At 46.7% G+C, this 25,688-nt stretch overlaps 1 protein-coding gene and 1 pseudogene across 7 annotated transcripts in view; both read right to left on the reverse strand.

Moving 5' to 3' along the window:
- Positions 1-1,398: 1,398 nt before the first annotated feature.
- LOC117017979 (10 kDa heat shock protein, mitochondrial-like) lies at positions 1,399-2,177 on the reverse strand (annotated as a pseudogene).
- CUL1 (cullin 1) overlaps positions 1,985-25,688 on the reverse strand; it is a 77,732-nt gene continuing 54,028 nt past the window's right edge. For 4 of the 7 annotated variants that reach the window (XM_033098831.1, XM_033098834.1, XM_033098833.1 and 1 more), the window contains exons 10-22: positions 16,603-16,710; positions 16,423-16,529; positions 14,014-14,062; positions 13,507-13,638; positions 12,146-12,263; positions 10,817-10,893; positions 10,248-10,379; positions 8,207-8,299; positions 4,583-4,630; positions 4,422-4,504; positions 3,862-3,967; positions 3,279-3,392; positions 1,989-2,504 (exon numbers count right to left, since the gene is read on the reverse strand). In XM_033098831.1, the coding sequence (XP_032954722.1) occupies positions 2,424-2,504; positions 3,279-3,392; positions 3,862-3,967; positions 4,422-4,504; positions 4,583-4,630; positions 8,207-8,299; positions 10,248-10,379; positions 10,817-10,893; positions 12,146-12,263; positions 13,507-13,638; positions 14,014-14,062; positions 16,423-16,529; positions 16,603-16,710 (1,248 nt within the window). In that variant the 3' untranslated portion in view covers positions 1,989-2,423. The other 3 variants (XM_033098830.1, XR_004422170.1, XM_033098835.1) reach the window with 3 other exon arrangements.

Genomic DNA, 25,688 nt, shown 5'->3' on the forward strand with positions numbered 1-25,688 from the left:
GTCGGGGAGCGTGACTCTTCAGGCTTCCATTTGGAGGCTGCTGACCACCCTTGTTAGGCTGGGATATGGGTTGGGGGATCAAGGCAGGAAGGTGCTTCCCCCACACCCGTCAGCAGTATGCGTACTGAAACCAAGGGTGTGGGGTGACCCCAGTTCCGGACGTCCTGGGACTCACCCCAGGGCACTCCTGGTCCTGCAGGAATCGAGGCACCCGCAAATCTCATTAAAAGATCTCCCCCAAGTTCTGCAAGTGGCTCCCTGGGTCTTTGTCCCAGAGGCAGATGCAAGAAGTGCCGGGAGGAAAAGCAGCCGGGGCACCTCCCAGTGGGGCATGCATGGGGTGCCCGGGGCCTTTGGGGTCCCCTGGGCAGCACTCCTGCTTTCTGCCTGGTTTATACACGGCATCATTTGTATATGATTGTTGAAGTGTGGAAACCATTATTACTATTGCTTTTTACAACCTATTCAACCTTTAACTTGAAAAACTCACTGTGAAGTGCTCGATTGCTCCAAGAAACCGTAAGAACTTTTGCTTCGTCCTCCAGCTACACCTTCTTCCACTTGTAACTGACTCAGAGTGGGTCTAGTGTGACAAATATATTCAAGTGCTCACATCGCTTTCGCGGTGTGCGGTGTGTGCAGAGAACACTCCGAGGGCCGAGCCTGCCCCGAGTTGCGTTACTGCAAACGAAGAACAAGGGTGTTACGGGGACACGCAGGCTGGAGCCGGGCCCCCCAAAGCTGGGAGCTGGAGAGCGTGTGGGTCTCCCCGGGGCAGACGGCCGAGGACACTCCAACTCACCCGTCGGTGCCTGCAGAGCAAAGCGTTGGGCCGCCTGTCGCCGGGAGGGACAGGAGTGCCCCTGGTGCGAATTCTGGGAGCTGCACCGGGGAAAGCTGCCGAGTTCATCTCAAACTGTTGCTTCTTGTACCGAACAGCTGGTTGTGGTACAAACAGACGGCAGGAGCGACGAGTCCCTGCACACCTCGTCTCAACACCCACTCTGTGGCCGCGGACTCGGCGGCAGAGGTAGGGAGCGCGTCCCTGAGCTGGCTGCTCACGCTCGTTCAAACGCCAATCCTCCACCTCCCGGTGACCAGTCCCTCCTCTGTCCTCAGGTCCCCACCTGCGGGAAGGGGCACTACTTCCCAGGTCAGGTTGTCAGAGGGTTAACCCAGTCAGTCCGTACGCGTGGCCGACGCCATCAGCATGTACTGAACCCCCCGGGCGGCATTCACGGCACTGGAGTCAGGGAAGTGAGCATGAAAGTTTGGGAAAAAAGGATTACGTGGGGCTGAACTTTTTTTTTTGTCATTACTTTGGATATTATTAGTTTATTACAAAAGAGACATGGAAATTATTTACACGAGATTTCAGAACTTCAGTGGAATGGACAGCTTCACGTGATGCCATGTCAATAGTGACTTATTTCAGTCCACATACTTTCCACGAATGTCACCATCTCTAAATAAGAAATAATCCTTGTCATCTAGAACTACTTTGGTGCCTCCGTATTCTGGAAGAACAACTTTATCTCCAACTTTCACGCTAACTGGTTGAATCTCTCCGCCCTTTCCTTTAAACTCGGATCCAACAGCTACTACTGTTGCTTGTAATACTTTTTTCCTTGAGACTTTTCTGGAAGCATATTGCCTCCCTTGGTTAGTTTCCGCAGCCCTCCTTTCAACTAATACTCGCTCAAAGAGGGGGAGAAACTTTCTAAACGCCTGTCCTGCCACGACTCCGGCAGCAGTTCGTACTCTGCTTTCGCGCTGCAACCGCAAGGAGAGACCTGGCTTCCGGTCTTCTGGACACGTGAACTTTCGGGGCTTAACATTTTAAGGTCTTGAAAAAGCTTCCAATGTGAAGAATGCAGCCTTTGTGACTACAGGAAGACACTAGGATATAAATCTGCACAATCATTATATCTTTTATTTACATATAGAAATTAGTAAAACTGAAAACAAAACCCAATGCAACTTGTACAGAAATCCTTTAAGTTTCTTTATTTTCACACATTAAAAAATGAAACACACTATACAAATGGGTTTTCATAGCAGATTACACGTGGGTCCGCTCTCAAAGTGCTGCCAGCGCTGTCGGGGCTGCCTGGGCGGCAGCTGCTCACCGCGTGGCGTGTGTTGGTCTCAATGCAGTAGCATGCAGCCCTCAGCATGGAAGGGTCGAGTCCCCTCTGTCCTTAAATTAGGTTAAATGGCGGCGGTGTCCATATTTACAGACTTGACATGTGTCATCCTGAGCAGTTCTGATGTACACGTGAGACCGGTGGTGGGAGTCTTGGTCTCAGGTTTAAAAAGGGAGGTCCAAGTGGCGGCAGGCTGGCTGCTATGAGCTGAGTTTTCATCCTTTCCACCAGGAACTATTTTGCTGCGGGTCGCACAGTCAGACCCTTCTAGAAGGGTTAAGCCAAGTAACTGTAGGTGTCCTTTTCCCCATCAACTCGCTCCAAATATTCTTTCTCGATCAGAATGTCAATGCATTTCTGGGCATTATTTTTTTAAAAAGAAGAGGTAGTGAAAGGGAAGAAAAACAGATTTATTATCAGAAGAGAGACAGACCACCGTCAGCTGGATTCTCCCCGACCTGACAGCTCAGTGGGGAGGGAGCAAGGTCACGTCATACACGTCATACACCCCTTGGCGTGCAGTTTTACTTCCCGGGCTGCCAACGCTTTGACGTCACCAGCAGGCTAACAACTAGTCCTGGGGGCTCTGAATGCGACGCAGGAGCTAAGTGCCGCCCACCCACAGGGTTCAGAAAGGGGAAACAACCGCAGCTGTCACATGGCTGCCACCAGTCGCTGTGGTTGCAGACTGGAGCGTGCCCCACAGCAGTAAGGACGGACACTCGGTGACAGGTGACAAGAGACGGCTCTCTCTGACGTGAAGCTGAGAACATCCCAGCGCACAAAGGAGAGTGGGAACCCCGTTTCTTGAGAATGCAGAGGTAGGCCAACTGCTGCTGTGAGCAGTGTCCTGGGGACCCCACGGGAGGCAGGCGGGTGGGGCTGCCAGGCCGGCCACCAGCCCTCCGCCTGGAGCTGCGGGCGCCCTACAGGACGGGCCAGCAGGCGGGAGACTTCTCAGCCTACATTTCAATACGAGTTTAAGCATTAAGCCGATTTTCTTTTGGAGAATCTATTACGTATGACTAAACCAAGCTCCTTCCTTACAGAACAGTAAGCAACCTACTTTTCGTACCATCTTTTCTCTTGTAAAAGGATAAACTGAACGCTTCTGCTACGTCATTCTTGTACCTTAATTACTGGGACCCGAGGCTTGAACCGTGACGACAGCTGCGTGAGAACTTCTCCAAGGAGCTGCTGGTGTTTCAAAACCTTCCTCATCTTCATAATTCTCACGATAGCTGCCTACGGGACCAAGATGGGGAACCGAGTGTGTTCAAAGCCTTGCAACAACTTATTCTTAAAAACTAAGGACAACTAGCCAAAGGTTCTATATTTAGGCAGAGGATTATGATTTCGTCGCAGGTAACACACACACTGTGGGTGAGGGGCAGGGTACCAGTTCTCTACCCCGTGGTTCAACTGACACAACGAACATTAAAACGGCCTTATGAGCAATTTTAGTAACGTAACCCAACTATATACAAAGCACTAAAAGATGAGAAAAGCCCAGCCTCCAAAGCCGGGGACGCTGCCCGGCCCCTCCCTCACCAGACCCCCCACCAGGGAGCTGCTTTCACCTGTGTCACCTGTGTCACCGACTCCGCCCAGAGCCCTTCCTCCTCCTGGAAGCGCAGCGCAGCAGCGGAAGGGCCGCCGGGCCGCCCGCCCGCGTGTGAGGGGCACACACCACATGCCCTGGCCCCCGACTCACCTGAATCAGTAGTTTGCGGTCTTCCTCAATATTTTTATGTGTGGTTTCTTGTTCCTGCTTCTGCTCGGTTTTCATCGGCACATTAATGTTAACCCTTAATTTCTTACTGTCGAGAGAATTGAGAAAACCAATGACTACTGTTCTGAAGACAGGCAGTGAAGGTTTCTGTTTTCACTCTGAGAGGGCAGTGACCGTCCCGGCCTCCCTCGAACCCAGGCAAGGGGCTCCATGCAGGGCCTGCATCACAGGCCCCCTTCATCTGCTCCCCGAACTGTGTCAAGCAAAATAAAATCCAGACACTTGGGCATAAAGGTCCGAACTTTCTGGTGAGCCATTTAAGGAGACGTGTTTGCCAAATGAAGAAAAAACCAAAAACTGAAACAGTTAAATGGAAAAACGCCTGGAATCGTGAGACAGAATCAAAGGGCTACATCAAACTCCCGTCCAGCCCTCCCTGAGCTCGTCACCTCCCTGTCTGCAGTGACAGCAGGGAATGTGTTCAGGGGTCAGGGGACAGGTCTACGGGTTGGGACCGACCATCTGCTTCGATTTTTCCTTACTTTTTATAACCAAGATATAATTTTATTAAGGTATCTGGTTTCAATTCCACCTCATCAACATTTGCATTTTCGTCTTCCAAGACCTGTAAGAAAACAACTGTTACTAGGTAATCTCAGAAACGGCTTTCTTCTAGCTTAACATAAAAAGTGCACAAACATACCAATAACTTCGACTTCAATAAAATCTGTAGGACTTGTGCCAAAATGTCCTGCAATTACAGAGAAAAAAGTAACTTAAAGACAAAGTGCAGACAAAGTGCATTTTTCTTTGTAACAAAAAACGCAGGCAATCGCACCACAAACTCACCCAACAGAAGGCTGTACTCAGAGGACAAAGAGATGACACTTTCCAAGGTTCCCTAAATTCATTACTTCCCCAGCACCTACTTCTGGAAGTGAAATCCAGCCCTTTTTGGCCATCATCACCCAACAGGAACACTGACAGTTCTGATCAACATGAGAAACCAGGCACAAGTGCAGACAGAAACGTGCAGGAACCTGCTCCCTTCCTAAATGCCTGCCAGCCCCTCCTGGACACAGGGGGCCACAAAGGGGGGTGGGTAGGACGGGGAGCAAGGAACGCTCTGTTCACCCGCACAGCGGGGCCGGTGGCGGCCACCCTGCCTGCCTGCCTGCCTCTGGTGAACTCTAAGCTGGTCGTGTGGCCCTGGCGCCACCTTCCTCACCGGAGAACAGTGAGTGGCCGGCATGTCTCAGCTCCTTCAGTTCCACAGCTTCGTGTCCCACCAAATGGAAGTGCACCCAGCCCAACCTGCAGTCACACGGATGCCCACCTACCTAGCGCCTCCTACCAGGGACAGAAAGGGCCCGTCTTTGAGGTCAGAGTGCACAGGGTCAAAGCTGTGAAAGTGACAAGCCGCTAGCCTAGTGACCTGCCCGGAAGTGCAAAGCAGGATCGGAACCCCACCGGCTGCGTCTACAGCAGGGGACAGAGGCTCCAGTTCAGGAACCAAATCTGACCAAGCAATGAGTGTCGATCGTGGGCAGGAGAGAGCAGCCACGTCCCCACGCGGGGTTAGCTCTGCTATTGAAAACTAGCGGACAGATGGTGTAGAGTTTTGATTAGAAAGCCAAGCAAGTCTCTCGGCAGGATTTCAGCAGCAGTGCTCTCTCTGCAAAGCGGGCGGCAGCCTGCAGATCTCTCCCCATTGTCTGGGACAGCGCAAGCTTTCCCCTCATTTCAGGCTCCTCCTTCTGATATGAGGAAGGAGAAATGAGACAAGACTAACGTACAAGGAGCAAATGCATTTTGTTGTAGAATTGGAAGATATATTTTGGAGTCACTTGAAGCATAACTCATGTTCTATGAGGGCCGTATTACCCTGACACCAAAGCCAGACAGAAACATCACAAGAAAACAGACCAATATCCCTTATGAATATAGATGCCAAAAATCCTCAAGAAAATTCCAGCAAACCAAACCCAGCAGCATATAAAAGGTATTATAAGCCATGACCAAGTGGGGTTATTTCAAGAATGCAAGCGTGGCTTAACATAAGAAACCAACTCAACATAATACACCATATTAACAGACAAAAAGCACATAATTATCTCAACAGAGCTGGGAAGGCATTTAACAAAATCCAACACATTCTCATGATAAAACCAGTAAAAAAAAAAGTAGGAATAGAAGGGAACTCCTAACATCTAATAAAGGGCATCTAAGAAAAACTTGCAGCTAGCATCACACCCAACAGTGCAAACTTGTGAAACTTTCCTCCAAGATCAGGAGGAAGGCAAGGAGGCTACTTCTATTTAACACTGTACCGGGAAGTTCTACCTAGAGCAACCGCAAGAGGAAACAAGGACATCCAGATATGAAAAGGAAGAAGGAAAACTGTCTGTATTTGCAAATGACATGATTGCATATTAAAAACAAAAAAAGCCCTAAACAAAAAAAGTATTACAACCAGATCAATATACAATAATCAACTGTATTTCTATACATTAACAATGACCAAACAATTCCAATAATGGCATCAAATATAATAAAAGTAAAAGACTTCGGAATAAATTTAACTAAAGTATAAGATTCGTATACTGAAAAACTGTGAAACACAGTTGAAATGAAAGACAACCGAAATAAAGGGAAAATCATCCACGTGCATGGATTAGAAGACTTAATATTGTTAAGAATGATAATACTGCCCAAAGCGACCCACAGATTCAATGCAATCCCCTTCATAATTCCAACTGCCTTTTTTGTGGAAATGGACAGGCTAATTCTGAAACTTACATGGAAATGCAAGGGACCAGGGATATCCAACACAATCTTGAGAAAGAAAAACAACACTGGAGTCTCAAAACTTAGTAAAAAACAACAGTGACCAAGACAGTGGGGAACCAGCAGAAGGGTAGACCTTTGGATCCGTGGAAAGTAATTGAGAACTCAGAAATAAACCCTACGTTTGTTTTTGGCCAAATGATTTCTGACAAAGTTGCCTGGACCAATCAACAGGGAAAGAACAGTATTTGACCTTGGAATAGGCAATGGTTCCTTCGACATGACACCAAAAGCACAAGCCAACACAAGAAAAAATAAAGTGGACTTCATCAAAATTAAAACTGTGTGATAAAGAAAACAAAAAGCCAACCCACAGAACAGTAGAAAATATTTATAAATCTTCCATCGGACAAAGGTCTACTATATGGGATATATAAACAATTCTGACAATTCAACAACAATTTAAAAATGGGCAAAGGATTTGAACAAACATTTTTCCAAAGAAGATACACAAATGGCTCTGGAAAAGATTTTACTCAACATCATTAGCTGTTAAGAAAATGCAAATCAAAACCCCAATGAGATACAATCATAACCACAGGATGGCTATAATAAAACAATGGGTAAGAACAAACACTGGCGAGGACTGGAGAAAGCGGGACCCTCACACGCTGCTGCTGAGAACACGCACGGGGTAGCCATGGTGGAACGTCTGCCAATTCCTCGCAAAGTTAAGTACAAGTTCTTATAACTCAGCGCCCCCCCCGCCCATGCAGGTATATTCCTGAGAGAACTGAAAACATGTTCATACAAAAACTTGCGCATGAATGTTCACAGAAGTATTATTCACTGTTGCCAAAAGGTGGACACCTCCCAAATGTCCATCGACAAATGAATGGCTACATAACGTGTCTGTCTGTCCATACATTGGGATACACTTCAGCCATAAGAGAATGACACACAGACGACACCCAGACACGTTACAACGTGGGGCAACCTTGAAACACGACACCGCGTAGAAGGAGGCACACACAACAAGCCACGTGCTACAGGGTCATTTGTGTGACTGTCGAGACACAAAGTAGACGAAACGTCTGGCAGGGTCTGGGAGAGGCCGGGGAAGGGGCAGTTACAGTCACGGGGACCGGGCTTCTTTCTGGGGTGATGACAACACTTCTGGCAGAGCTGGTGCTTGGACACCTTGTGAAAAACTTCTAAATTGGATACAGTTTTGTATTACGTGAAATACATCTCAATGAAATGACTAATAGGAAGGATAACACTGAAATTCAGCAAAGATTTTAAGCTTAGTAAGAAAAGCTTTCTGGAAAGAGCATTCAGAACGGGCTAAATGAATCCGAAAGGCACGTGAGTGTACTTATGTGTGTGTGACACTGAGTTTAAAAGTTAAGCTTCTTAAAGCCACGTATTCAAATCCTGGAATAGAGCATCTTCATATCCATAAGGCAAATATCCATTTCACACCCTCTCCGCACGCTCCCTCCCTACGATCCACAAGGCGGAGGAGACACTCAGGTACCATTTTGATCTGCGTGCTGTCCGTGAGCTGCTGCACCGCGTACGCGTCCTCTGTGTTGTACTGAAGCAGAATCGCCATCTGGAACGTGGAGGCCTGGGAAGCCCCGGGGAGAAGCAGAAGCAAAATTTACACACGTGGAAAAAACTCCCAACTACACTGCCTAAGTTTAAAGACCTTATTTATAAAACGAACCCTTCGGAACCGATGCAAAACATAAAGCAGATCAATTCAAAAAGGAACACAAAGTGCCAATTCCACTACAATGCAACACTTTCCTGAAAGGTCGTTTCCCACCTTTTCCAACATTAAAACGATTTTGAATTTTCTTCTAAAATGTGTGTCGCTGTGACTGGGCATCCATACTCACTGAACAGATACACACATCCACCCGGTGTATACAGAAACGTTAAGCATCAATCTTCAAATTTGTTTTTGCATAAATGCTGAGAAAAATCATCTTTTGGTGCACTGCTGACATAAAACCACCTGCAAATTGAATTATATTTGATTTCTTTATCCTACCTACTGTAGCTGTGTAAAGTATGAAACGGGGTAAAGCAAACCACAGCTGCTCTAAGGTATCGTTCAGGGAACCGGGCGCCAGGATGCACACACTGCTTCTGAGTCCTTGAGTGTGCAGGGGGGTGCCTGGAAGCGTCTCCCCCACATTCCTGGGGATCCCTTCACCCTTCTCCTCCTCCCTGACCCAAGCAACAGGAAAGAACCATGAGCAGCAAAGCTCGGCCAATGAGAGGCGAAGCAGATGCCGCAAGGCAGGCATCACTGCCTCCGGACAACGGTTTTCCTGGGGACTCAGGGACGCCGGCCAGGAGAACAGCCAGCGGGAAGGGGCAGGACCCTAACTGGCTTCCAGAGGCCTCCCCGAGCTGATGTACAAGCCTTCTCATCTCTCTATGGCAGTGACCAAATCAAAACAAATCTCAAAGAAATGTTCTAGTTGGTGGCGGTCCCACTGATATGTGCAATCTGCCTTAACTCCAACTATATACTTAGAAGGGGTGGTGCCTTTTATTGTCTGTAAATTACCTCAACAAAGTTGATATAAAAATTATTTAAAGAATCGAAAACCAAAAAACAAGAAAACAACCCCACTGAAAAGGACCTTGTTTGTACCTTAAATAACAGGTCAAGGGCAGGGCACGAGCAGCGTTCTGCCATGACGTCGGCCCGCCCTTTTGGGCTACCCTCACACGGTAAACACACCCCTGCTGCGTGTCCACCTGGTCAGAAAAGGGCACTGAAATTTGAGGGACTAAAGGATGATGAACTCACACGTTTTTCTATGTGTATTTGGGATAATGAATCAAAATTTCAATTGTATAACCTACATGCAAATTGATAAAGACCTCTGGACCTGGGTATTATACATTTTAACTATTTTATCAAAGTAGAATTATTGAACTAATGAGCAGAAGGTAAGACTGCAGAACGCAGTCTGAAGTTTCTTAACTTAAAAATTGACTTATGACTGTTTTTATAAGCTCACCAGCGAAAACTTCTCAGAGAATAAAACAAAGCTCCTAGTGAACGAAGCCCACTCTTCACAAAAGTTCACAAGTTTTAGAAAGCACCTGGACTCTTTAAGGGAAAAGACCTTAACTGAAAGTTGTTGTTATTTGATCCTTAGTGCTGCAGGGTATGACTAATGTACAACTGCTTTGTCAAAGGAAAAGAACTATCATAATTAAATACACAAAACCCCAGCGTTTTAAGCGACCACCGGAACACAATGTATGTCAGGCAGGAGCTGTGCCCCACACTTAGCGCGAACACTTCCATTTTATGGAAGAGAAAACCGAGGTTCAGCGTCATCATTAAGTAGCTTGTCCCTTAGCCAGAAAGAATTAGAATTCTGCTCATCTGACTCTAAAACCCAGGCTGCTTATTAACCTCTATGCTATTTTCCCAGAAGCGTAACTCTAAATTGAGTTGCATGAATCACCGGATTCTGAGTTCTATAATTTGTCTTATTTTCATTTAGAATTTTAAAAAGTATTTCAAAATAAAATGGTGATCTTACCTGCAAAGTGTATCTGTTTTTGAAGCAGTTTGTCACTAGTTCTCCTTTAGACAGCTGATATAACCATGTCAATTTTCTGCCACTGTGACGGCTGGCGTAAAAAGCTGTGAATCGCTGATAACTACGTTCCAACTAGACAAAAGGACAGCATCACATGGAATATGTATCTTACCACGGTCTGTAATCAGCATTTCTACATAAAACACACTGTTCTGAGTTTACAGCACCAAAGCAGTAATGATATAAAAGTAAAATACAAATGACTCTTACAAAGCATGTGGAACCGAGCACTTTAAGATAAAATCAAAAAGGTTTCTACTTCAAGACGGGGAGGTATTGTGGTGTTCATCCCAGCACTAATTAGGTTCTATTGTCTAAGGGTAAATAAAGGAACATGCTGCTGAGGCGCCAGAGGGAGCCAGCCAGCCTGCACAGGACTCGGCCCTGGCCCTGCCCCGCTTCAAGGCACCAGCCGGCCAGGAGGTTCTGCAGACACCATGTTCATCGGTGCTGAAAGCTGCCCTCATCTCTACTTAGCACGAAAGGAACAAAAGACAAGCCATCCTTACCTCCGAAGGCAAGGCAAATGTGCACGACTGCTGGAAGGGCCACGATCCGGAACTCAGAACCTGAATACTGAAATCCACTGTGGGAGCGGGGGGTGGAAATTAAGGAACACAGTCAGTCTTACAAACTGAAAACTGCCACCGTTTCAGATACATGTGGATCACTCCTTATGAAAACACGTTCAATAAAAATCCTGCTTCAATATAAAACTAAGGATTTCAATTCTTTTATTCAATTAAAATTAGTAAACGGTGGGAAAGGCAGAAATTCTTTTCCTCCAAAGGGTGAGGTTTTCGTCTCACTTCTACCTCAGAATGACGACACTGTATGCCTGCTTTGCTTCGTGTGCTTTAGTTTTCTGCCATGAGTAATGCCCACCACTCAAGACACATCTGGTCGCCAGGCAGATGGCATTAGAGCCGCAAACTCGGGAAACGAGAACCCCAACTAGAAACAACAAACTCCCTTGGGTTTGGTATAGCACTGTCACTGTGGACACACAGACTACACATCATATAAATAATCTATACGTCATGACAATAACTTCAGCAACATAAACAGCTGACCACAAGTCCACCGTCACAAGTGTCAGTTCTTTTGCTTTGGGAAAAATAAAACCCCCCTTTCCTTTTAGAGGCAACACTCCCCTGTGGTGACGCCAGCAGCATCTGCCATCCCACGGCTGCCGCAGCCCTTACAGCAGGAGCCGCGCTGGCCCTCCTGCGGCTGCGTCCCGGCCCAGGACGGCCCCAGTCACCAACGGCAATCTGAAGCCACGTGGTCTCTATTAGTTTGACTCTGTTCTCCACATGGCTAAGTCAGTTTCTTATAATTAAAACAAATTCTAGGATGGATCCAAACTAAGGTTAAAAAACAATTAAAAATTAAACTGTGTGGAGTTCTGGGCTGGCAGATGCCTGGCAAGTAGGAGGGATCGGGACTCAGGACCGGGATGCAAGCCACCAGCTCATCCCCCACCCCAAACTCCCAACCAGCCCTGCTCAGCCCCAGGTCCCCCGTCTGTCACCTCCTAACATCACACCGGAGTCATGAGGCATCCACAGCGGTTGGGAGGAACTTCCTGTGTGTCTGTCCTTGAATATTTTTTTTTTTTTTTAAAAGAGGGCGCAGCTCACAGTGGCCCATGCGGGGATCGAACTGGCAACCTTGGTGTTATTAGCACCACGCTCTAACCAAGGGAGCTAACCGCCACCCCTGTCCTTGAATTTTTGATACAGGATGCAGCACCCTTACTTAATATTCTGTCATCTCTCTCATTTGCTACAAAGGGCGTGGACTTGTGTCAGAACTGTAAACCCGTGGATACTCACAGTCCAGTGGTTCCGAATTCGTCAGGTGCTTTTTGAACTGCTCATTCAAATCTTTGCTCACACCGATGTCTTGAAACATCCGCTGAAGCTTAGAGGTGTACTCAAAGCCGCAGGCTTGCTGAAATAAACCCAGACAGTAGCTCATTAATGTCCACAGAAATGTAAATGCTCACAACAGAATCTCACAGAAATCACAGCACATGATGCGGAATTGCTGTTAAACTGCTACTAAGCTAGTACCATTTAACTAATCTCACAGTATAAATATACACTGATTACAATTAAGACACCATCAGAAATAAGAGAGCTATAAACTGAGCAGTTACGTCTTCAGACGCACAATAACTATCACTTGAGCATCTAAGAGCAAGGATTTGTGACACTGGTAGAATACAATGACATAATGCGTCTATGTACTTATCCACTATCCTGGACTGGACTGTGTCCCCCAAAGCCCTATGTTGAGGCCCTAACCTCTCACGTGACGACTGGAGGTGGGGCCACAGCGAGATAATTAAGTTCAGATGTGGTCCCGAGGTTGGGCCTCCATGATGGAACTAGCGCCATGGTCAGGAGAGAACACGGGGTTTCTTCTCTCTTCCCGCCATGAGGACACGGTGTGGGGGCCGTCAGCAAGCCAGGAAGAGAGCCCTCACCAGAAGCTACACCAGCTGGCACCATGATCTTGAACCTCCCAGCTTCTAACTGTGAGAAACCAACTCCCCTTGTTTCAGCCACCCAGCCTACGGTACCCGGTTACGGCAGCCCGAGCTGAACACGACACCCACAGAACCGTAAGTTCAGGTCCACGTGAAACACGCTCTCAGACAGTAACAGCGCCCGACAGGCCAGTGAGCACTGATGCCAATGCAGGCCAAGTGCAGAGGGGCTGAATACAGAAAGGACCACTGCACTGACCTTCCTGCCCTCCTGTAGGTGCAGGGCTACAGACAGGTAAGTACCCCCGGAGTGAAAGGAAACGCCCACTACACTGGAAGCCAGCAAAATGGGACTACAGGCAGTGCCACTCTGCCATTCTGACGGGCGAGACAGATGTGAAGCCAGGCTGTGAGAAAGCCAGGAGAGGACGCTCGGACGGTGAGCAGAGCCCAGTCGGCCCCGAAGAGAGGTGGGAAGGGACGTGGCGAGCATGCGAGGGGCCGGGAAGGCAGGCCTGCACGTGTCACTGTCACAATGCCTCCGCTAGGTTTCCAGCAGCGAGGAGCAGAGCCCACGCAGTACACACTCCTTGTTATACACTCACGAACGGCTTTGCCCAACTACCAACAATATTTCTGGGGAGACTAAGAACTTGAACGATGACTGAAAAGCTGCATTTTTCAGGAGAAGACGGAACTTACCTTTAATTTAGAGATCATGCTGGCTTCGGCGTCATCACTCGCACTGTTCTGGTGTACGAGCCTCTTGGCCAGCATCTTCGCGTAGAACTTCTGGAACACGTCTTTGTCCTCTATGTACTTGAAGACGACCATCTGGCAAAGCCACCACGAGAGCACACTTGATGCACTTACAACCCGACTTCACCCAACACACGCCAGAAACCAACACGTGTGCGGTGTTATCTGGCCTGTGTGCCAATACTTACAATGGCAACAAATACCGCCCCCCCCAAGCTTTATATATGTTCACCACCCCCATAAATAACATTAGTTTGGTTAGGACTTAGTACTAATGAGAAAAGGACAAATGCTAAAATCAATGAATGGCTCAATTTAGGAAATGAAGCCATAAATTCAAAATAAAATAAATGATTCCATTCCTTTCCACATTTCAGGCGCCCTCTACAAATAACCTAAAACAACTTGTCAGATAAGTGGCGACTGAAAACGGTATCATTAGCACCTTACCACTTGATTGAGCGTATCTTCTAGTTCTGCTTCTTCTGGGTTCTTGGAACTGGAATTGTGTAAAAAGGCAGGGTTGTAAAACACAGCAGCACACATCACACATCAGCAAGCACCACGCAGCCCACCCATCACGCGGGAGCAGGGGTCTGAACATCCAGAGGGTCAGTCTTCTTCAGACTGGGACCGAAGAGGGACGGCTAGCATTTCTCACTATGGCAATTTGGCGATCTTATACTGTATGTCTCTCAGGCAAGGACAGAGTATGAAACAATCGTTTAAAATATCTGAGATGAATTTCAACAGATTTTTATTAAAAAGTTCACAAACATCCTGAATCGTTTTCCTTTAACAGAAACCATTTAAATATAATGAACCCATTTAAACATAAGCAAATGAACTTTACTTTTCTAATTGCTTTCTATACAATATGCTTTAACTTTGAAAAAAATAAAACCGCACATAGTTTCCTTATAATAGCCTAATAATTAAAGATAATGAAAGGGCTTAAACTACTAATAAAGTATTGCCTTCCGTTTGTAGTTATGTCTATAAAGAGACGGCTGTCATTTAACGATTTGTCCTTTAATTGATGTGCCCAGAATGAACTGATTCATTCATTCTAGACTATGAACAAAAATTTACTGAAAGGGAAGATTTCGGGGTAAATGAAATTTTAAAGGTTTTACGACAAGAGTCCTTCATAAAGAAGACCCCCATAAATGCATATAAAATGGTCCCAGCCACCAAACTAGAGGTGCTGACGAGCTGCTCCTACTTGAGAACAGCTGGTTCCGTTCAGAAACCCCAATCCTGTTCCTCAGGAAGGCCAGGCTGCCTCCTCCCCGCAGCCGTTTAACTCAGCACCTACTTGACTCCTCCACTCACTAACACAAGCTCATCAAAGCCAGGCATTGGAACTGTCTGCCCTTCTGTCTGCTTTCGCACCTTCATTTAGAAATCAAGAGACCTGATGAAGGCCATTCATGAAAAGACAACGGACAGAAAGGACACTGTTCTGCCAAACAAAATATGGCGGTCCCGACTGTGGTACCACCCTATTAAACATATTAAAGATTTTCATGTCACACAGTCTGAAATATGAAGTCAGGTCAGGAGAGGCATTCCAATTTAAAGTCCGTTTTCATTCCTTAAATGAATGCATTAGAGGATCTGATTGGAGTTGCTAAGTTATACATTAGACCAGCACTGCAATAATTATAAAAAACCCCAAATACTCAATCCTCAGTGACCTTGGGCAAATGGCTTTCTGATAAAGTTAGAGATGGACAACAACCTATCAAATGTTTCCCCATGCCTGTCCAGAGACCACGCAGCTGTCCAGAGCTGTTAATATAGTAAATTATATTAGATTTGCTATTATTGAGCCATCCTTACATTCCAAGAAAGCTATACTATGCCCCAGAGAATTATTCTTCCGTTCACTGATAAATTTAATTTGCTAACATTTTACTTAAGATTTCCACAACTTTACTCTAAGGGAGACTTGTTTGCAGTCTTTTCTTGGTACGTGTCTGTATTCTCAGTCTTTTTCGTAATGGGGTTAATGTGAGCCTTAGGGAGCCACCCAAGATACCATCTATTATGTCACAACCTGTCCCATTTGGGGGTGTAAAAAACTATCACAACATTTGCTGATGTGATAACTGGAATAATAAAATAAGCTCTGAGCACTCCTTCATTGAACAAAGCTGTTCAAGGGGAAGAGAAGACGAGAAAAAAAACCACAACACACAAACAAAAAAATCAGTGAGGACATCAGAAAACACAGCCCAGAGAAGAGAACCATAGATTATGTGCCTCTAGCTCTTCACATACACACCCCGATAGGAAAAAATATCAGTTGTGAAATAAGATGGTTAAAACATAAAGAATATCAAACAGCTATGAAACAAACTCATTAAATGAAGATAAATATTGAAAGTATGTGGGATAATTAAAGTCCTTTAGTACATGGACAGGCTTCTCTTTTAAAAAACAGCCAGTGGGAGCTATTGCAGCAGATTTTTAACTGGAAAAAAATGAAGCTAAAGCAGGAGAAAAGAACGACTAGAGAGCAGGAGAAATGGCTGCTTTCTGCTCTCATCTCCAGCCTCGTTTACAACCAGTTGGACCCACCCAATGGAACTTTACTTAGCTACCTAAATGGGCCACGCTGCCTGCCACGCTTAAAGACGCTAGTAATGTATGAATTAAAAGGACCTGAGCATGTAACATATAGTACGAAGTACCTTTTAGGAAGACAAAGAAGACGTATCAGGTTTAAAGTGTTTTCTCAAGAGGTACAAAGATTACAATTTAACGTACGTAAAATGTAATTAAGTTTTAATTCCTCACTGAAAGCAGAGATTTTTCAGTAGGTTTACTAAGAAAAAACAAAGTCACCGATACCTCTTCTTCAACAAGGAGTCGCAGTACCGGGCCAGCAGCTCAGGGGACTTACTGGACGACTGAGCCATTTTGGTGACGGCGTTGTTGTTTATGAAGCGACCACAAGCCTGCGGATCACACAACAGCCAGTCAGAGGACAGAGCGCCACCCACGGCCCGGGAGCCACAGGGCCACACCCACCTTGTCCAGTGCGGCCACGAAGCCCGCGTCGTTGTTGAATGCAGACATGACCAGGGCGTTGTACTTTTTATGAACATCCAACACGGTCTGGACATACATTTTGGGGTCCTTGAGGGGAAACAAACAAAAGTTGGTTACTGGGGGTGAAACTGCATATGTATGTGCTACTGGAAATGTATTCCAAAAGGTTTCGATACTACTTCAAAGACATTAATGAGTAAGATCAAGAAATAGTTTTGGCTCCATCATCAAAACACACAGGATGTTTTGTTTATAGATATAATAATACATATTCTCTACATTCAAAATTAAATACCAATCCATTCTCATGAAAAACAGTGATTTTTCAAATGATTTGAAAATTCAAAGGGATCACAGAAAACAAAGTTTAAAAAGGGACAGCTTTGCTTAGCCAATAATTGTTAAAAATTCAAATTCTAGCCTTGTTTCGGCTGGGGCACCCGATCAGCCAGTTTTCTAGAACTTAGCGGGGCAGGTGACGCAAGAGGATTGCAGGGTTTAGGTCTGTGGAAGCGTGGGGGAGGGGCAGGGGGTCAGACGTGGCAGTGGGGGGCTGACTAGCCCACTGACCAGATCAGACGACTGCTGTGGACAAAGAAGGGCAACTAAGGGGGCGAGGGCCGGGCCCGGGAGGCAGGCAGCCATGGGGCTCTCTGGACAAAGGAACATCATAAGGGGAACCGAACGTCAAGGACAGACCCAGGAGCGATGCAGAAGGAAGACCGCAGGATGGGGGCAAGGGAGACAGACCTGAGTGACAGTAAAGACGGGCTGGTGCTGGGACTGGCTGCAGCCTGAGGGTGCTGAGCCCAAACAGGTCTGTCACAATCGCACCATGAGGTTGGGGCGTACCACCATTTTACAGATGAAGAAACCAAGTCACGGGTAAGCATCTGGCCAGGGTTTAAGTGGCGACAGTCAGGCTGGACCCCAGGCAGCCCGACCCCCGAGTTCAGCATCTCCTCCAAGGTTGTGAAAAGGGAGAGGCCTGGGTGACAAGTCCGCCCGCAGTGCCGACAGATGCCCTGCTGCTGGGTGTTCAGTAGGAAGCTTTCCCCGCACCCTCGTGACACAAAGACACAAATCGTGTCACCTCACAAATGGAGGCTGGAGAGGCAGCGAGCTTAAGTGGTTTGCAAATGTTTCCAAATTGCTGACAGATGGCAAGCCTCAGGATTCAGGAATGAGAAAGCAGAATTCCCCAAATTCTAAGTAGTCTGCATTTTTTGTTAACAATTTACTTATTTTTAAATAATGAGTAACCATTAAGAGTGAATCATTTTTCTGTGATCGTGTTATACTAAAAGTTCCAGAGGTTTTCTGTTAATAACTGTGAAATAAAAATCACTTAAAATATTGAAAGCTTATACACATTTACCATACATACATACATATATATATACACACATATATATATATAAATATACACATATACATATATATATAAACATTATCTACCATAAAATGTTAAAACGCACACAGCACTACCTGGCCCGTCAGATACAATGTTCTCTGTTCTGCACCGATGGTCTTATTCATGAGAGCACCTCCCACGTGGGCATACACTGTACTTCATATAAACTCATTTCTCTTTTTTAACAATGAAAACATCGTCTGCTTGACTTCATTTTGGTTTTGCACTGAAACTGGTAGTGCTTTTGCCAGTTCAGATCGCTTTCTGATTTCCTGTCAAATTATTTCACAGCATTCACATATTTTTCTCTTTGCATTTTTCTGTTGAAGTATTTACAAAAAACTTTAGCCTACAGCAAGTATCCAAACACTGGAAAATGCCAACAAACATTACTGGGTAGTATCGGAATAAGATAATATTCAGGATCAAGGCCAACATATTACTAAGAAGTTCATGTCAAAATCACCAATTGAAGCGTTTATTTTTGCTTCCAAAACTTGCTATTTTTCTTGGAACACCACTCAGAGGATCTCACAGGATTTACACAAAGTATATTATGTATATCACATATAAATATTTATTTTCTTTGCAAGAATGACTCCCCCTTGCAGCAGAAGGGCCACACATACACACACGAGAACCTGGCATCGCCGACAAGACTGACCGACGAGGCTGCACTGCCTCTCCACCACGTGCCCTCGTCCTAGCCCAGACAACGACCTTCACCTCCGACTACACGTCAGCACCCCCACCACTGCTCTGGACTGTCATCAGTGGATTCCTTTGAACCAGGAATATCTGTGTTGACTATTATGCTGGTTGGAGATTTACAATGCCTTTCCCTGTTTTCTGGACCAATTGTTCTCAAATCCAGGACTTGGAAAAACAGAAATGTCTCATGAAATGCCAGGAAGGATTTCTTGACAGACGAATCTTCCCCAAGGGCACAGATGTCCTCAGACTCCAATTTCAAGGTTTTTTTCTATTAGGTTGGTGCAAAAGTAATTGCAGTTTTTGCAATTATTTTTAACCTCTTAAACCGCAATTACTTTTGCACCAGCCTAATACTACAGGAGACCCAGCCAGGAGTGTGGATGGTGAGAAGGCAGGTTTGACTGGAATCTGCTAGGGGCAGAATATGCTGAAGCATCGATCCGTGGAAATCCGAATTTAGCATCTGAGATGCAGACAAAAGCCACTTGAACCTGGAAGGGCAGATGGAGACGGCACACACTGGAACAGTAGAGACTTTTACGGAAGGAGCAGCCAGCAGTGATCAGCAAGCAGGTGGTAAATGACCCCTGCTCAGGTGTCGCGAGGGCAGCAGAGTGACGGTGATAAAGGCAACACAAGTAGGGGGAGGGAAAAGATCGGCTGGATCAAGTGCCTGCTTTTTCAAGAAAATGAAGACTTGTGGATTTCTGATGCTTTTTAAAAAAATGACCGGAGTTGATTCATGACTATTGGTTTATTCTGTAGCACACAAAGAGCTCTTTGCGTAAGAAACACGACACCACTCAGGGCTGGACGTGGAGGGATGTCACCCAACTCCTCCCATTTTCAGTTGTCATTATTATGCCAATGATGTCACATTCATCTGCGGACCAGACCAGACTTCCCGACTCAGCTCAAACGAACTGCCCTTGGAAGGGCACTGGGGCTGCAGAGCTGACCTCCCCGACCTGCTCTGGATCTTCTTCTCTCCATGTCTTTCCATTTTCCTTCGTTTCTTGCAATATTATATTGTGGGAAAAACTCAAATATATTCAAAACCACAAAGAATGGTAAAATCCACCCCAGGTACTCATCATCTAGCTTCAACAACGACCGCAGACTAAACAAGTCCATTACAGAGTCTAATGCTCTAATTCCTTCCTCTCTCCATCCCCACCGTAACCAGCCTCCGTGTCACTCTCCATCTGAACAACTGTATCAGCCGAGCTGGTTTACTCATGACTCTTCATGCTTTCAATCCATTTCGTGGTAGAGATTTTAAAAATAGAAATCTGATCTTATAAGTTTCAAGTTCATTACCACTCCTCCCGGGTTTCCTCCCGCCCTCAGGACTCAGGGAGTATCATTAACAGGGCTTTCAGGGTTTCAGTTTTCCCTCGTGCCACTCCCCTCTCCTTCTCGCACCAGACCTCTGGGGTCTTAGAAGGAGTCCTGTTTACACCACTGCCGGCCTCTGCTCTGTCCAGGACCCCCTTTGCCTTGTTAGCTCCAACTCTTCTGTGGGTCTCAGGGAAGCGCTCTGAACGTCAAGCACAGGTTAGGCCCCCTGTCCTATGCAGGGCCCCCACCCCCGGATGCTGCTCACCCCGTGAGTCGTTGCCAATGGCGACTTGCCGAGACCGTGCCGAAGCTGTTCACCACCGCTGCACGGAAGTGCCTGGTGCAGTGGCGCTCACCAGCTAAATCAGAAACAATGAGAATCGTAACGGAGTTCTTACCTTTCACTCCACACATCTCCTGAAAGGATAATTCTCACAAAGAGAAAATATGCTTTAGGAGCTTCACAGGGCTTCCATTTTATCTGATCCCCTTAAGAGTTTAGGGCATGATCTCAGGGACAGCTAGTACACGTGAGATGTGACTTCCCTAAGAATACCGGAACGCTGCATATCAGGGTGTAGCAGGCGTGAGGGGTGCACCATCCCTCCAAGCCAACGACAGAGCTGACCTTTCCTGGACAGCTGCTCTCCCCGGGAGCCGCCTGACGCACCCACATGGCTCGTCCAGCCGGGACTCAAGAAAGCAGACCCATGCAGGAGCCACGTCACAGCACCACCGGGCACACAGAGCCCCTTGCTGACGTCCTTACCTTGAGAGCCCTTCAGGAAAGGGAAAGAAATGGTCTCACTGATTCCTGAGAACACGGCATGCCATTATCTGGGGGCAGAGCAATTCTTTTCCTCCATAAACACTAGCACTTGGTAAGATTATCTCCACACAAAACCCGGAGAAGAAGTTTCAGAAAAAGAACAATCACAAACCATCAACTACAGAGAAAAACAGGTAACAATCTGTGGGCATACAGATTACCCACTTTGACAATTACCTGTGGAAGTTTTAACCCTGGGCTGGCTCTCCCCCATCACTCAGAGTGTTTCTGAGGGGCTCCCGCCACTGCCTCTGTGTGCGCCCAGGTGCTAAAATTAATTTTGATATTAACTAATGGGGAAAAAAAGAAAAAAAACCCAAGAAACTGGGAGACAAAGGGGAGGCCTCGTATACTAACATAAATATCCTTGCATTTTCTTAAGGGCTTTTTCTACTCTATCACCTAATCTCTTCTGATATGCAGAAATCAGCAGTTTTTCTGGCTGAGAGGGGTTTAAAGTTTAAAACACCAGGACAAACCTGGCAATTTACCCAGGGCTCTCTAGTCTCACCATTTTAACTTCTGTCCACCTAATATTTTCACCTAGTGATCGTGGTGACTTTTAGTGTCTGACCATACTTTGTAAGTTTGTGGCTTCTGGGGAACTTTTACAAACTACTGATTGCAGTTATGTAACTGGGCTTTTATTCTTGACCCTGGCCGTCACCGCCCTGGTTACTCCCCTGTCCCGGCTGTCCTGCTCACACAGCGCCCTTCAATCTGCCGTGAATCCCCCTGCTATTACCCTGGAAGCGCCAAGGCCCTAAGATGACTGGACAGAGGCACTGAATGATCAGAGGTGAAAATACTAAGTTTTGAAAGTGGGATTAAGTTTGACTTGCCAGGAAAAACTGTGACTTCTCTAAGAGAAACAATGACGTTTCAGAAAGTAGTAATTACACCAGTTCCGACGCAGGGCAGTGCCTGCAGAGGGCGGGTCTGCTCATCTCAACAGGGACAGGTGTTGAGAGAAGTTCAAGGGCAGTCTCCAACTGGTCTTGAACCAAGCAGGGGCCACTTCAGGACTTAAAAATATATGACAAAGATTAAACCAAAATTTAGTTTGATGTGGGGTATAAAGTCAGATTTGGGTAGGGAGAGGCTTACGTAATTGGTTTGCTTGGGAAAGGATTAAAGCCCTCCCTAGAGATGAAAGAAAGAAGGGTTTATCCTGAATATAAAACTGAAACAACGAATCTTTTCATAGTCTGGTTATCCTAGACTAAAAATGGACACTTGTGTACTTTTTCTTTTAAAGAAAATGGTCACTTTTTTCATCCCATGACAAGACAAAATAAATTTAGCTATAGGCTTTAGCTAATTTACACTGTCAGCAAATTTATACTGTCAGCGAATATTCGTTCCTTTGTAACTAGTCTTACGTACAAAACTGCTTCTTTTGTCCCAGAACAGCTCCTTACTCCCCCCCCCCTTCTTCTTTCCCACACCCACTGCATCAAAACTGGTACTTTTTTTAAAAAAATGTTTTATCATGGAAAAATTTCAAATACACTCAAAATAAAAAAGAACAGGAAAATCAACCCCATAAACCCATCGCCCAGCTTTAAGGGACAGCCTACAGCGACGGCTAGGATTTTTCTCATCCCACCCTCCTCATACTCTTAAGATTTTATGCATGTGTATTTCATCTCCTTTCACCAAAGAGCCAAGTCAGACTCCAAATGCGGGGTCCCCTTGCTAACTTTATCACTGTGTGGATATTCCCTTCCACGACCATCCACAGACTGAGTTGTCATTTAAGCATTTTACTCCAGAAGAGAGAGGGAATGAGTCTTGGATGCAGAAACAAACCCCAAACCTGCCAGAAGCACCCAGCACTAACGACACTGCTCATTCTGGTGTCAGTTCACACACAGTGGGGCTCCTGTAATTGTTTCTAGCTCCACTTCTCAATGCAAACCACAGGACTTACCCCTAATTCTGATAAGGTCCTAGACTCACGCCTTTGTCTTATGCTGACAAATGTCTGTCCGAGCTTCCCGATTCCATTTCGAGTGCCCCCTTGATAAGCACCAGCAGTGCTGGTCCCGGAGCTCCTGTCTCCTCCTGTCTCAGCGCAATTTCTCTCAAAGCTGCAAATAACCTTTCACCACGTTGCTCCCCAGTCCATCCCTGCAGCCCAGCACCCCCCACCCCGGCAGAAAACAGCCTGCTGGACATCAAAGTACCCACAAGCCCACTGCTGGCTTACGTTTCAGTTCCATTCAGACGGAGAACACTAAATCAAGACATGGTTTCCAAGAGGATTCTGTGCTTAGCTGCTGCCATTTCTGCCCTGAAGACAGAGTGCTGACACTTTCCTTTATAACCTGATTTATGGTCATTCACGAAGCTCTCTTTGTAGGGAAGCACAACAGCCCCCAGCTGCTTGGAATCGTGTTAATTAAAAATTCAACATGAAACCAACGGCATGGCCAAGCATTCATTAGCAAGTACTTACAAGTCTGCATTTTGGGCCCTGTTCCTGGTCTCTACCTCGGCATTCTGCTGTGAGCCAGTGCCATGGGAATCACAGGACCATCCCATGACTCAACAGCGTATTTCCTCGTAAGTGGAGCGTGGACGACTGCCCACACCACCCGTGTCCTCCCCATGGGCCCCTGGGGGAAGGATCCCCAGTCCTGAGGGCAGTGAAGTGGTTCCTGTGTTACGGCTTATTCTGCGCCCCCTGGGACTCAGGGCACTGCTTGCCTCTCCCGGCAAGCTCCCTGCACTGACCAGGATCGGGGGGCACAGGTGATGCCCCTAACGACCGAGCACCCGACCTCCCGCGTGCGCTCTGAGCGCGGCCGCCTCACACTTAGCATCACGGGTACCTCCCATCCTTATGTTGCTCCTCTACTTGTTTCATTTATCCGGCTGTCCTTTGCGTACGGTGTATACAGCCCTGGCTCCTGCTGGGAACAACGAGGGGGAATGAAAGCCTAAGTCCTGAGACGCTATTCTGTGCAACGCATTGTGCTGAGCTCTGAGGGCAGGGAGCTGGACGAAGCCATCCCTGCAGAAGACAGCTGCAGACATCTGACGTCTAAAGTACGTCTAAAGGAGCATGAACGTCATGGAAATAATCCAACGAGCCACTATTTCAAAAGGGTGATGGGGAAAGGCTTTGTGGAAGAAATGGCACTTGAGCTGGGTTTGGGGAGATAAACAGGTGTTTAACAGGTAAAAAAAAGGAACGTGGCTAAGCAGAGCGAGCTGGGGAGGCTCAGCAAGGCGTCTCTGGAAGTGCCTTTCGATGAGAAGGATGGAGTAACAGAGGAAATAACTAGAAAGGGGGTGGCGGCCACATAGCAGATGTCTCTTCCTCGCCACCACCACCATCCTCAATAAACACCTGTGTACGATGCTACCACTAAAACTGCAGCGAGTGTGCAACTGCAATGAGGTGTCAGCCTTACTCAGGGGATTTACAGTCGACGGCGGAGTGACAGGAAACAAGTCATACACAAAGTGGCACGTGATAGATTTTTTAATGCCTCAAGGTTTAGGATGGAGGTGCAGTCCCTTAGGGCTGGGATAGCTAGTGGGGAGCTCTTCTGAGGAAGGAGTTGCGCTGGCCTTAAAAGCAGGCCTCAGGCAACAGAAGGCAGGTGACTGCGTCACAAGCAGACGGCAGCACGACTACAGACAAGGACATGTGTGGCCTGGGGGGAGGGAGTGGTCATGTAACAGTTTCACTGGACGAGGAGGTTCATGAAAATGGGGGCAAATTAGAAGAGGATTTTGATTTAATGTAATACTAGAGATTTAATATATTGTCATAGGGAAGAGGTTTTATTTTGCTTTAAAACAAATAATGAATGTGGCATAAAACTGTTAATGCCTTAAGCAGCACTTTTGAAGGATTAAACTGCTAAGCATTGAGAGACAAAGGGGAATGAATGGGCGAGATGGAAGGCCATTTGGGAGCTGGAGCGATGGGACCCAGATGAAGATGGTAGCTTTGGGGCTGGACAGAAAGGCTCGGAGCGCCCAGGAAAAGGCAAGTCTATGCTCTGAGCCCCCAGAGGACACAGGGGGGACACAGGGGAATCCTCAGAGAGGATTCCGAGGCCGTGTCCAGACTCAGCAGGAAATTACACACAGTCCATGACTGCGGCTGCCACGGGCAAGGATGAAGGCAGGGAGGTACATTCCCGCAGCTGCCACCTCCGTGCTAAGGACCAGAGGGAGGATGACGTGAGTGTGGAAAGGACATGCAGTACAGTCACCTCCAGGTGAGGTCACGGACACTCAACGGGAGGACACAATGAGGCATTTCAATTTAGAATTCCTGACATCAAGTCCACTGCAGGAATGCCGCAAGGGCCTGAATGAATGAATGAATGACTGAAAACAATGATTTCCATCTTATCTGTAGCATTTGCTGGCTCTTTGAGTTGTAATACAGCACCATGCAGCTGGTGGCTTTGGGATCAAGAGCTGAGCACAGGGCCAGCCACACGGTGGGCTCCAGTCTTGAAAACGAGCACCTGCAGGTGTGGGCTGCTTGCGAGATGCCCCTAGGAGACCCATGGGGCAGGGGCCCATCCTCCTCCTACACTTCAATACAGCTCGTTTTCCTACACAACGGTCACGACGCTGCCAATGTTCTGGCCCAACGACGCAGGCACACAAGATCTTTCCAATTTTTGACTTCCAAAAGAGATTTAGTGCCGGCTAAAATGTGCTAATTTACCAATGCTGCCCCACTTTCTCCTCAGTCCAGAAACCACACCTGGGGTAACTTGCCTAAGAAACAAA

The sequence above is a fragment of the Rhinolophus ferrumequinum genome, chromosome 26, assembly GCF_004115265.2.
Source record: "Rhinolophus ferrumequinum isolate MPI-CBG mRhiFer1 chromosome 26, mRhiFer1_v1.p, whole genome shotgun sequence".
Taxonomy (NCBI): Eukaryota; Metazoa; Chordata; class Mammalia; order Chiroptera; family Rhinolophidae; genus Rhinolophus; species Rhinolophus ferrumequinum.